Consider the following 13,985-nt stretch of genomic DNA (forward strand, 5'->3'; position numbering starts at 1 on the left):
ATAAATGTTTTTTTTTTCTCATATTTACATTAATTCATTTCGTTGACACTTTTCTCCAAAGCATCTTACAAAGTTAGTCTACCTACAACGATTTAACCACTTATTTAGCTGGGCAATTCTTTACTGGAGCAATTTAGAGTAAGTACCTTGTTTAAGGGTACTACAGCTGGAGGTGAAAATCGAACCTGCAACCTTTTGGATTCAAAGGCAAAGTTTTAAAAAAAAGTTGAATGTAGAATGTAAAAGTACAAAGGATAATGATTTCAAAATAGCGTACAGGTACTCTGGGTTTTACTATCATTTAATGATATTATACGAACGTCACATTAAAACAATAATTGATCCCTGTGGTACTGTGACAATGGATATTATGATGCTGTTATACAAAGACAGTCTTAAAATATTATCCAAACAAGAACTCAAAGAGTAGAGCAGCAGACAGCACTGCAACAGCACTCACACAGCTGACCATGTACAAACCTGACATTATCAGAATTCAGAAATAACTCCAGAAACTGTTTTTAATTTCCTGGTAGCACCCACAATAGTCAGCTCTTGTGTTTTTAATGTCCATAAGTTCTATTTGTGAACTTGAATTTTTATGTGCAGTTCTTTAACGTTACATAAAAATAAACATACACACAGACTCCTTACTTATCTCAGAAATATTTACATCTTTTCGACTGCCAGATAAAAAACTGCTAAGTATTGAGGTACAAAAAATGATGAAAATGTGAGCATATATTCAAAGGTACAGTCCAACACATTAATGTTTTATTTTACCACCGCTTAATTGGTGATTACAGTTATAGGAGGATGGCAGAGGTGATGATGAGAATTACTGCAGAAGGGCACACAGAGGAAGCTGGGACACGAGCATCATCAGAACCAGGAGCAATTTTCCAGAGACCCTGTGCTGTCCAGAACTGTCACCTGTGTAAACAAGAGGGAACATGTGCAATCAGTGGTGAGAAGCGTTTCCAAATCTACAGTACTTCTCCATACTCAACTTCCCTTCAATCCACTCCTCCCTCCATTCACACGTGTTTTTAATGTTTGCATTTAAATACGTTCGCCTATTCATTCACTTATTTATTTTACAACTCATTCCAAATTGTAAAATTAATTTTTCTACTTATTTATATGTTTTTTTACTTGCGTGCATGTAAGTATCTTGTAAAGGGTATGCTGCTGCAACCAAAGTGAATTTCCCTGTGGGATCTAAATGATTTATTAACTCATTAATTCATCCATTGATGCAGTTGCAGTCAAAAGTTTGAGTACAATGGCTGGAACCTATTTTTCGATTTTCAGGCATTTCCTGTTCTGCGGCGCTTCTCTGAGATTTGGGATACTTGTGGGTTACTGTGTTTTGACTCTTCTGTCTAGTTTATCCCAACTATTGCCCAGGCTGCCCAGATGTACTCAAACTTACCACTGGTACTGTGAAGTGTGACAGCTCCCAGTTCTGTTTTTCAGATGAACATCATGTCTTTATTGATGGGCAGTGTTATGCACTCACTCACTATCAATAACCACTTTCCTGTTGCAGGGTCATAGTGGTCCAGAGCCTATCTTGGAAGCGCAGGCCACTAGGCTAGGTGAGCGAGGGTCTTTCATAACATATTTAATTAATACATGTTTCTACTGTACTATGAAAGCAATGCAGAAAAGCATATCAGCAGTACAGCTGTGTCTTTTCCTCTGCAATAACTGTTTAATATGAAACATCCCAGTAGGGTAGTAGGATGGAAACACATTCCCATACGTAAAGCCATCCATCATGACTTACTCTGGCGGCACGTTGGCGAGTGTGTGAACTGTCCCATTCTGTCACTATCTTGAACCGAATTCAGTGCTTCTTTGCTCACGTCCCCTGAAAAGGACAGACGGACAGACAGTTAGTGTCTACAGTCCAACCACAGACACTCAGTAAATATTGACTTGTCAAACCATTATTCACCATTATTCAAATAAGACGACTACCTTGATTATTTCCAGACCACTGCGGTTACCAAGTATTTTAATTACATTGGACGTTCCCTGTATCACAGTAATTCTTTTGTTCTTCCTTCATTCTGCACCATCTCTGCATGGTAAAACTATACGAGTACTGTAACTTAAGTCTTCCCCTGCCTGGTCACAGATTAGCATCGCTATTGTTATAATTTAAAGACAACTTCCAGGTCACACATCAGTCCACCAGTACGACGAACAGGTGTCCCACTTGTTAACGCTATAATCCTGGTCACCAACATATGTTAAATGTATTATGAAAGCATTTTTCACAGTGAGTGTAGAAAAAGCCCAGATACACTGAGATGCTGAATTACTGAGTTACTGAGTTGTTTTCCTCACTCTTATAGAGTGCCTTGGAGAATGAGGAAAGGAAAGGAAATGAAAGCCGTTATCAATAAACAGTGATAATACACTGGGTCCCCAGTCGTAATACTGCTTTCTTGTATGTAACCCATCTCAAATCACGCAAAATAAACAAAAACTTTACGCGCATCACAAAAAGGCTCATCCTGTCTTACATGGGCTGAGTTGAAACTGTCACTTTGCTGGGGAGAAGTGCGGATGAAGCAGGGTGATGTACCGTGCTATATGCAACGCTGCTGCGGACACTTCTCCCGTTTCACTCATTCAGACTAAAGAACGGCAGATCTTCAGTCTCTACGCCGCAGCATCGGGTTACTCTGTGTGTGTGTGTGTGTGTGTGTGTGTGTGTGTCTGTGTCCATGTCTGTCCGTGTGTATGTGTGTGTGGAGGGCTTTTCAACGGTTCATTGTTTGGGGCAAAAGTGGTGGGTCTAAAGTGGTCTCTACCTTGAGATTCCCTCCAAAGAGGAGCAATGAAGGTAAGAGAAGAATAAAAGAGTATAGACATGAAAATCAGCACTTGCACAAATGAATGCAACCCAAGTAGACATACAGCCACAGACACTTGTCAGGGTGTCATCATCATAATATACTAACTGTTTTCGTCTTTACTATGCAGACTCGTCTGAAAGGAATTTAAAGAAACAACCATTTGGTTTTACTCATGTTGCTGCCAAACGTATGTAGGACAAATGGTAGCAACAGAAGTTAAAGCAAATGGATGTAATATTTGTTACTTCCATCTGTTTGCAAAGATTTTTTTATTTTTTTTATCCTCACAGACCTTTTTTTTTGCAAAAGGGAATGCTTGAAAGTACAATCTGGCAGTGCTGTCTTTCGTTACTCTATATAAACTCAACCCGTTTGCATCCTTTTACCATATCACTAATAGTTCCACCGCAGTCCCGCTTTAGTCCATTATTTCCTCCCATCTGTGCGCGAATCTGTCCCTATGAGACTCCGCAGTTTCCTCTCTTTGTTTCCTCCCATCTCCAAATCTTTGGCTTCTGCCTCTGAAACCACCCACAGACCATGAGAGCTATCAGATGACACAACTATACAGTCTCCTGTTACCTTATGTTGGGTCATAAGTACACTTACCCAGAATTCACTTCAGTCCACTCAAATATTTATTGTTATAATAATAAGTCTGTACACTCAACCATTTAACCCCTTTTTGATTTAAACTTTGCACCGCAGTAACCTCCCACAGGGCAGTACGCTATGTGGTTCTATGCTACCATGGTCCACAAGTAGTGGTTGCTGGGGTACATATTTAATGTGTTTTAATGCTACTTTTTACGTATTATTATTGGTAAACCAAGGGAACCAGGTGGTGTAGTGCATATGAAAGGTGATTTGTGCCCAGATTTGTATTACTGAGGCTAATACATAGCCTGCTAGACTGGAAGCAAGTTAAAGTATTTCAGTAGGTATCCAAGTGTATAACCTTGTTGGGGGGGGCTTGTCGTCTATATGTTAGCGCTGCTGCATACGGGCCCAAAGGTCATAGGTTCAAATCTCACCTCTAGCTCCCTTGAGCAAAATACTTACCTTCAGTTGCTCCAGTGAAATTGCCAACCTGTATAAATGGGTTAATAATTGTATGTTAACACTGTGAATCCCTTTGGGGAAAAGTGTCAGCTAAACGAAGTAATGTGTGTGTATATATAGTTACAATAAAGGTGTTAAAGGAAACACAGCCATGAGCTACTAAATAATTTAAATTATATAATATTGTCTTGCTGTAATATTCAGCATTTTGTTGTTATTTTATTAACTTTTTTATTTAATTTTAGGGGGGCGCGGTGGCGCAGTGGGTTGGACCGGGTCCTGCTCTCCGGTGGGTCTGGGGTTCGAGTCCTGCTTGGGGTGCCTTGTGGCGGACTGATGTCCTGCCCTGGGTGTGTCCCCTCCCTTTCTAGCCTTTCACCCTGTGTTGCCAGGTTAGGCTCTGGCTCCCCGCGACCCCGTATGGGACAAGCGGTTCAGGCAGTGTACGCATGTAATTAATTTTGGGGGGTGCAGTGGTGCAGCAGGTTTGGCTGGATCCTGCTCTCTAGTGAGTCTGGGGTTCAAGTCCCGCTTGGGGTCCCTTGTGACGGACTGGTGTCCCATCCTGGGTGTATCCCCTCCCTCCCCGGCCTTGCATCCTGCGTTGCCAGGTTAGGCTCCGGCTCGCCGCGACCCTGCTCAGGACAAGCGGTATCAGTCGGTCGATATTTCGTTTTGTTCAATCTCGTATCGAAGTGTTATAGTAACGCATCTTCTACACAAAATATAAATAAAGCGAAGAGGCAGAAAATGGAAAAAGAGGAATAAAAACAGCACTCTCTTCTTCCTTGTTGATTTGGGGAACGTTGAACACTACCTGAAACCAGGAAGCTGACTTGCTGGCACCTCCCTTCAGCCTCATATGAAAGTGCCCCGGGCAAGATGGTGACCCTCCAGAGGTCCACTGCCAGGGCACCGGCCACCCTGCTGCGGAAGTCGAACCTAAAACCAAAAAAAGTTCCTTGAGACTCACTTCATCGCTGAGTACCTAATTTTAATGATTTGTATTTTATTTCTTTTGAAATCTGTGCAGGAAAAAAGAGGAAGTGAACCTTAACCACACCAATGCTGGAATTCAAGTTCAAGTTTTATTTGTCACATACACGACCATACTTAGTACGACGTGCAGTGAAATGCTTTTCCGACTGTCCGTAGTACAGATAAATAAGGCAATACAAATAAAGTAGAAATTTCAAACACACTACAGAAATATGAGGACTGTAAAATGATGAAAAGAGGATAGAATAAATAATAAAATAAAGTAAGATAAAAGTATGTGGAGTTCAATAGTAAAGGTTAAATTAAAAAGTGCAATGTGTGCATTGACGTATGAAAAAAAAAATCTGAGCAATATTTGGAAGAAGCTCCTCCTCATTCTTTCTGTGATGCCCTTCAGGGAGCGAAAACGCTTCCCAGACCGCAGCAGGGAGAAAAGTCCCTCACCACTTATGTTTGTAGCAACAGACTACATTTTAGAACCAGTGCCCAGATGGAAATTAATATATTTCACATGTTGAACATCAATAGTATTAAGGGACAGTATCCCGCTTAGCTGTGGGGACTGTGACAGGAAAGCCATAGAGCGAAAAGCTTCACCCACATAACGCACAGCATGTGTTAGTTTTGCTCCGATGCAGAAAGCAGATATTCCAAGAAGAATAAAAATGTGAGTCCGTTCATATCTTAAAAATTGTTTTGACTTTTAAATGAATTCATATTATTATATGGTGGCACAGTGAGTAGCACTGCTGTCTCACAGCACCTGGGTGGTTGGAGAGGATGTGGGTTCGAACCCCACTCAGTCTGTGTGGAGTTTGCATGTTCTCCCTGTGTCTGCATGGGTTTCCTCCAGGTGCTCTGGTTTCCTCCCACAGTCCAAAGACATGCTGTTCGGGTTCCCTCATAGTGTGTGAATGGCACAGAAAGAGTGTGTTCCACTGATGTACGGATGAGTGACCCATTGTAAGCAGTGTATCTAGCAGTGTAAGTCACTGCGGTGAATAAGGTGTGTGGGCTGATATAACACTACATAGAGTTTGCTGGTAGTTGCTTTGGAGAAAAGTGTCTGCTAAATAAATAAATGAGTAAATATCTGTATTTGCACAGTACATTTATATTATGTGTCTTTCATATGTTTACGTGTACTTACTGCACAGTAGTTTAATAAAAAGTAAAATTTCTGTCCTAATTTAGTTCTTGTTAATTTTCTTTTTGATTATGTTTAATATCTTATCCTCTTAATGTTTTTGATGACTGCTTCTTGATACTGTTTTTAAGTGTTTGGAGGGTATTTGTGGAAATATTTAGGCATGTGTGTAAAGTCCAGGAACCCATGAAGCAATGGAAAAAGCCCTCCCGGTTTACAGATTCTTGGTATACGGCCCATTTTCAAGGAACAAATGAGGTCTGTGTAATGGGGAATACTTGTATTTGCAAAGAATTATTCCAACAATTATTCAACTGGCACAAAAATATGACTTCTGCAAAACTTTTAAACACGTCCTCCTTTTTCATTTCCTTTTTGTGGTTCTTGAAACGGATGCATGGGTTGCTCTCAGCGCTCACCTGCTGAATGAGGCCACTTTGGGAAAAATGAGCTTTGCCGACGGAGACGCTGGCAGGATGTTGGCACAAGCCAGGATTCCCTTACTGGTCTGGAGGACAATGGACCTGTATACAACTACAGGGAAACAAAAGCAGCATTGCAGGGCTTCCATGCCCAGCTCCCCAGTGCCATTCATCCATCCTTTTATTCTTCAAATTGAGTTCAGCAACAAACAATCATGTAATTTGACCTGACACATAATAAACCATAATAAAACATAACTCTGAAAGAGGTATTTCATTTGTAAAGCTGAAAAACACATTTTAAACTGCGCACCAATAACTATTACAATTAAATGAGAGCCACGACTAAACATCAGGTGTTCACGATCCATTGTGTTACCCGTAAAATCCCCAGCAAGCTGAAGGTTCGTCTCTGTGAAAAGCTGCCTCGCGGTCAATTTCACAGCGCCGTGCTTTGCGGTCAGATCTCCAGCCTCACAGTTCAGAGGGTGGTCTGCTGAGCAGCTGGTGTTCTGGAGGAACAAAGCACTGAATAAAAGCCCTTTGCTTTTCGAAAGGACATTTCGAACGAAATCACATCACAAGAAGAAATCGCAAGACTCGCATAACTTTGTTGTCTGAAATGCCAAACATTAAAAAGTGCAATTTTTCACACAATGTTAGCCTCACAATCTTCATTCTTCAAACTTAATGGCCTGATGTCAAATGCATGATGTAGGCTTAAAGAGCAAAGGAAATGAATGAAATGAAGGAAATGAAACTAGTTTCCTTCATAACTGACAGTGTTTTACACCCTGGTTAATAATCTGAGTTGTTGTTCGCGTCCCTTCTTCGCCAATCCTTAAACAACTTTGATTTGTGATTTGGGTTGGTGTCTTGCTGAAAAATTAAGGACGGCCCAATTGATGGAACAGAAAGCATTTGCTTTATGCTATGACAGCCTCACTGGTTGAACTTACCATGTACTTGGGAAAGATGAGCAACTTAGTCACTAGCAAAGCAGCCCCACATCATGACACTGCCTCCCCCAGCTGTACAGTGGGAACCACACAGGCACAACTCCTGTTCTCACCCATCCTGCACCTTTTTACTGGACAAGCCAGGCAAACTTTTTATAAGGTATCATCCAGTGGGGTTTTCCGGTCCTCACTATGGAACAGGTGATCTCTCCAGGATAACCAGCAGACGACCAGAAAGCAGTAGAGGAAAACTCACCTCTGCACTCATGTTAAAAGGGTTAAAGCGCCCGCCCACTGCAGCACACTGAACATCTCTCTCATCCGTGGGGCCCTCGTGAATGTACCAGAAGGCCTCTTTGACCTTAGCGCCAAGACACAAAGGGCACAAATGGAGACAACAAGACACAACCCTGGGAGCTGTGTTATCAGAACCATACTTTCTGTTTCACATTTTTGTTGCATTGTCAAAATTAAATAAGAAAAGTTAATACTCACATCAAGGTCCTGTGAAATGCGTACATCCACTTCTAGAATGCTGTCACTGTAACTGCCATCTCGAAAGGTCTGCTGAGACTGCACAATTTTGCTTTGAGTTATTTCTGTTAAGCAAACAGGAGTATGACCACTGTGCAATTATTAGAAAATACCGCACCATCCCCTGATAGAGTGGAATCGTGCCACTTCTCTCCTGATCGTAAACTCAGTGTTGACCAGTGGCTACACCACCTCACGTGCTGCTCGTGCTAAAAAGTGATGCTTCTTCACATATGTGTGTAAGTACATGTCCTTCATATATGCTTCGAACAAAGCTGTTTTTTTCTGCTGAGTTCACTCAGCAATGTTCAGCCAGATTCGATGGCATACTGTGAGTCCCACCACCTTCACTGGAGGGAGAGCAGAGCAGCAGCTTTCATGTGACATCCCCATCTGCTCCTGAAGATGCCAAGAACTAAGCCACACGCCGACCCCTCCCCCACTTAGGACTCCAGCATTACAATTCATAGGGCTCATTAATTCAAGGACCCCCATAAAAGCGTCATGTTTTCCTGGCAGTTGTAAATTATGAACATATTTTAGACTCTGAGCGGCTTTTCCAAAACACGAAACAAGTATGTTAATGGTCACATTCTCTTTTCCTCTACAGGGAATTTGTTCTGTAAATGTAATGTTTTTGGCACTCCACCCTTAAGATACACAGAATAAGGTGTTACATCCCCTGTGCTTATGCTAAGGACTGTACAGTAAGCCCGGTTCGATCAACCTTGCCACCTTGCACATGTAGCCCCAGAAAAAACATCTGGTAGCACCGTCATAAATCTCCACAACTCAGCTCCAAGGGATTTAATCTCCTCTCCAAACACCACACAAACTCACAGGGTGCCAGCATGAGTACATCACTGGGGTTGTCAAGTAGGCACAGTTGGTTTGGCATGTCGGATCCACCACCCTCCATAGATTGCACTAATCATTACCAGCACACAAAGAAACCCGGTCGCCACCAGCACTACACACCAACCTTGCAAGCCACCGTTCATCACCACCACACTACTCTACGGTCACCCCACTGCACGCCACCTCTGCACTCTTGTCTGCCTTAATGAACCACTACTAACCACCCTACAACCTGCAGCCTCAACTAAACTGCTCTTTCCTCAATTAAAGCTACCAACTATCCCTACCAGCAGCTTCACACAGCTCCTTCAGGACTAACCTCAGCAAGTGGTCTCAGATACCAAATTCCAACAGTGTGCCTGTGGTAGTGTGCAAATGTGCTATGTAGGATAACCCTTCAGGAACATCTTGAGGTCTGCAGTCTCCTAAAATACACTGTAGTGCATTTTGTTTCTTACCAGCGTTACAGTTCCCGTGACGGCGCCACTGAAGACAGCCTTGGCTTGGATCCAGTGTCCATCTGAATTGTTGTCTGCAACGATGTTGGCACATTGCATTCTGCAGTACATTCCGCGACATGGAAGATACATGGAAATGGGTCTGCCAGTCAAGTCATGCAACACTCTTACCGAAACAATAAACAGGCATGGATGTACTGTATAAAATAGAGGCTACTGGGAAGTACCAGGAATTCTCTCTCTTGATAAGGGAATGATTCAACATAATAAATGTAATAAATGAAATAATCAAATAGATAGACAAATGAGATAATCAGATAATCAAATATCAAACAGTTCTCTTGAAAGATATCCACCTTTTTGCAGTGTATACATGTCATTGCTATTCCTTCTAGAAGTCATAGAATATGTTGCATAACACATGAAAAACAACCTTGTTCCAGGCTCCAGATATTCAATATCATAATGACTTAATTGCCATACTTAAGGTGGGGCTGGTTTTCATTCAGCAGAAGAGGTACAGCAGAGGAGCACAATAGACTAACACGGATCACCTTTTGAAAACCCATTAGGCAGCAGAGCCGCACATCTCAATACCATATAAGAGGATCAGCATCAGTGTGTAAATAAAATACATCGAGGTACAAATTTCAGATGCCTGCAGGGAATGATGTTTCGGGCATTTAGAAGATGCCTTTTAACGCATTTACTCAGTGTTTTAGTTGGTTGAATTGCACTTGTTTTTGTGCAGTTGGTCCCAAACTTAAGAACTTTTGATCTGCATGTCAAATGATGGGCTGATAATAATGCAACACTTGGAAATGGTTCTGTGATGCATTCGGTGTTACATTTACCTTACACTTCATTCATTTAGTAGATGTTTTTCTCAAGAGCGACATGCAGTAAACAAATAGTGTGTTAATGTCATTAAGTCCATTGGCTTAAAACACAAAGGAAAGATGTCTTTAGAATATATCACACATGATCACAGCAGGGATTAAATAAATGATTTCATGCATTAGTCACACTTACCTTGACTCGTTGAGGTAGTGAATGACCAGCGATCGTCCAACTATGCTGTTCGGCCCTGAAAGAGGCATGTTGTTGTCTATGTACTGTTTCTGAACTTGGGTCAGGTTGGTCAGAAGTCCAAATTTCCCAGTGATGTCACCAATTTCATACTGGTCCACAGTGCCAGTGCCAGGAGCTGGTGAAGTGGACTGGCTTACAGCCAGTGGGTTGAAGTGGCCCATTATGTTCTCATCTGAACACGGGTCACCGCTGGCCTTGATGGGCAGGATGTGCACATGGAAGCTGCTGGCCTTGGAATCCAGGTTCGACAGAGATACATTAATGGATGTCTGTCCCACGGGTCCCTGCAAGAACTGGATTTGGCCTCGAGACTTCCCTGCCCCAAACCAGCCGGTCGTCTGAGCCAGCACCAAGTGCGCATCGGTGACATTCGCGCAGGCCATCCTGCTGGGGGCGCCACCTGCACCATGAATCACCACCGACCTTCCAATCATGGACTCTGTCCCGTTCACCCAGGATGTTAAGTCAGTGAAGAAATACTTTGCCTGGATTTTTCCCACATCAGGTACAACACTAAGGGTTGTTTGTTTGCCGGTCAGGTCTCCGATTTCACAGGCAAAGGGATTGTCAGGCCTGCAGTTGCGAGTGTAGCTGCTGTCACTGATGTTGATGTTGAAAGGATTCCAGTGGGCCCCTGTGCTCCAACAGCGATTAGCATCATCATCAGTCTCCGTCCTGATGGGGTATGCATGGATGTGCCAGTTATGACCGTGAGTGGCTGTGGTGGATGACTTCCCATAAGCTAGATTCACAAAAATGGAAACATCAGAGTAAGAGTTGCTCTTCAGCTGAGTGAAAAGGATGGTTCCAACCACAGGGCTTTTGAAGGTGGCTTTTGCCACCACCACATCACCTGGGTAACCAATGCTACCACAAAGTTGCCTTGTACCATTGGGCATGTGGATCACGACAGACCGACCAACGATGCTGTTCTTCCCAAAGAGCGGCAGGTTCCAGTCAATGAAGGTAGCCTCAAAGTTGTTGGTGTCTACCAAAGATCCATGTCGTCCACTGAGGTCTCCAACCTCATACTTGTCATGAGTTGCCCCTGGTGCTTTGGGGTAGGAAGGGTCTTTAACATCAATATTGAATGGATTCCAGTGACCGCCCACATTGTCATTGCTGCAGATGTCTTCTTGCGGAGTCCTTCTCTGAGGGAGTGGAAAGAGATGCACGTGATAAGGTCCCACCATGTGTCTCAGGTTAGTGAGATTCACCCTTATCTCTGTGGCATCGAAGGGGGAAAACTGACTGAAAGCAAAGAAACCCTTTGCTCCTTTCATGTCAATCAAGGCACTGACGACTTTCTTCTCCATTTCCCTCACCTCGGCGCACGTGTACTTCTCCCTAACTTTGAGAAGGACAAAGCGTTCATTCTCACTGAAACTGGGAACGTCCAGACGTGATTTCAGAGGTTGTACCGGGGACCCAACTGCCACTTCTCCAAGCAGTGCGAAAGTGGACGGCCTCACGGTGTCGAGGAGCACCTTGCAGCTGGCGGCCAAGCTTTGAGACACATACACTTCAACGGTGCCTGCATTAGATCTGCCCTGCAGGGAAACAAGGCTGGACAGCACCCTTGAGACTCTCTCGCCTTCGTTTTGACGGACGTACATGTCTCCGGCCACGGGCTCGAAGAATCTGACTTGCCGCGTCCTCGTCTTCCCCGCGTGCCGAATGGTGGCGCAGGCCACGGTGGCATTGCACGTTTCCAACACCACGGACAGATCGTCCAGACTCAGCCGCTCCTTGAACAAGGCCGACACGTTGGCGGTAGCCCCAGGCTCACTGATATTGAAGGCAAAGACCTTGGCGCCGGTATTGACCGTGCGGCACGGCTCTGAGAAGTGGCCGTACATGACGGGAAACTCCATCAGCGAGAGGGTCATAGAGCCGCAAGACCCCGTGACGTTTACCGTGGCAGTCTGCAGCCTGGAGTCAAAGGTCACCAGCCCGCTCAGCCCAGCCATGTTCACGCTTGCTTGAAAGACCACGCAGTCAGCCGACCCTGAAGGGGTGTGAGAAGGAGGCACAAGTTTGCTCTGACAGGATGCTATGAAGCTCCACTGAGTCAAGCAAGGATTTGAATGGCAAGTTTTTTGAAAGCAAGTTCAAATGCTAAAGTAAATATGTCATAACTGAGGTGCAGGTAGCTTGTATGACAGCATCCCACTGGCAACGTCACCCAATATAGGCGTCACATTATGTATTATATATTATTGCATAGCGGCAATTCATTTCTGCGCAGCGTCAGATGAATCAGTAAGGAGCACAAGCTGCTTAAGTTTTCTTCCTGTTGCACGCTTCGTTTTTTTAAATGTGGCGACTGAGTGCGAGTGTTTAATTATTTACTGCAGTTTGGTGTAAAGCAGCGCTTCTCCCGAGTCGCTGCTGAAGTCTGCTTAGTTTAGCGGTGCAGCAAGTGAGCACAAGGCAATGGAGCGGGTTTAATAGCACACACACACACACACACACACACACACACACACACACACACACACACACACAATAAAACACTGTTCAAACAGCAGTTACTCACCCCACAGATTCAACAAGAGGAGAGCCAGAAAAAGGCACATAATGGTAAATGAGTGTAACCTCTGTGTGTGCATGTGTGTGTGTGTGTGTGTACGTATGTCTGTGTCCAGCTCAAGCAGAAGAGCAGCGCTCGCCGGCAACCTGTACCCTGCTAGGTAATGGTGAGCTGGTTAAATCTCTCCGCTTGACTACACCCTCGGTTCCCATTGGCTCGCCAGGGCGACAGAGGAAGGTGAGAGGGACCAGCCCACAGCCCACAGCCCAACACACACTCCTCTCATCATCTCTTGTGTCATGTGCAGAAGGTCTGCTGCCCGATGGGTCCTTCATAAGATTCTTTTCTTGTCCTCTACAGAAAAGGACGCGTCATCCATCCAAAATCATCCCCATGATCCTTCTCCAAAGAAACCTGAGCCATTGGGTAATTACTGGTTCCGATTGTGAGCATTCGACCGATCGCACGCCACGCTTCTGCTGTACAGGTGGGCCACCGCCACCTGACGGTCAGGTCTCCACAGGGTTCACAAAAGCACTGCGCTGATAGAGATGCTTCCCCCAAAACCGCACAGCAGATGGGCACCCGAGACTCCCCAGTTACCGCGGTAACGGCTTTTCGGGAGCAGGTGTCCGACCACAGCGAATGGATATTTATTTCTGTCACTTAGCGGTCAGCGAGTGCGAGAAAATATTGAAATAAGATCCGAAACGAAGTGTCAGTCATGGCGACGCACCGTCGCCTCTCACACGTCAGTCTCTACAGTTCATCTCAGACGTACGGAAAACCAAGACAGGTCCACGAGTGACCAAGATAAGATCGACTCAGCTGCAGGGAAAACGGCCACTCTTTATTAAGGTTTTAATGCGGTAAATAATGATATCATTTACAGATATAATGTCACCCATTTTTCAAACGTAATTCAAAGCGTCACACTAATCCTGCTCACCATGATGACATTGTGAGAACAAATCAGCGTTTCTTTCAGATCTTCTTCTGGAATTTCCGCATACTTTGTGTCACTGTCCCATGGTTTTTCATTACATCC

At 44.1% G+C, this 13,985-nt stretch overlaps 1 protein-coding gene across 1 annotated transcript; it reads right to left on the reverse strand.

The window, feature by feature from the left end:
• Positions 1-654: 654 nt before the first annotated feature.
• cusr (Copper-only SOD repeat protein) lies at positions 655-12,405 on the reverse strand. Its single transcript, XM_018726478.2, has 9 exons — positions 10,345-12,405; positions 9,313-9,412; positions 7,958-8,035; positions 7,719-7,823; positions 6,883-7,015; positions 6,501-6,615; positions 4,753-4,877; positions 1,793-1,876; positions 655-933 (listed from the first exon to the last, which is right to left on the reverse strand). Exons 1-9 carry the CDS (start codon positions 12,372-12,374, stop codon positions 839-841), a joined length of 2,865 nt encoding a protein of 954 aa, XP_018581994.1. The 5' UTR covers positions 12,375-12,405; the 3' UTR covers positions 655-838.
• Between the last annotated feature and the right edge of the window lie 1,580 nt (positions 12,406-13,985).

The sequence above is a fragment of the Scleropages formosus genome, chromosome 24 (assembly GCF_900964775.1).
Source record: "Scleropages formosus chromosome 24, fSclFor1.1, whole genome shotgun sequence".
Classification (NCBI taxonomy): Eukaryota; Metazoa; Chordata; class Actinopteri; order Osteoglossiformes; family Osteoglossidae; genus Scleropages; species Scleropages formosus.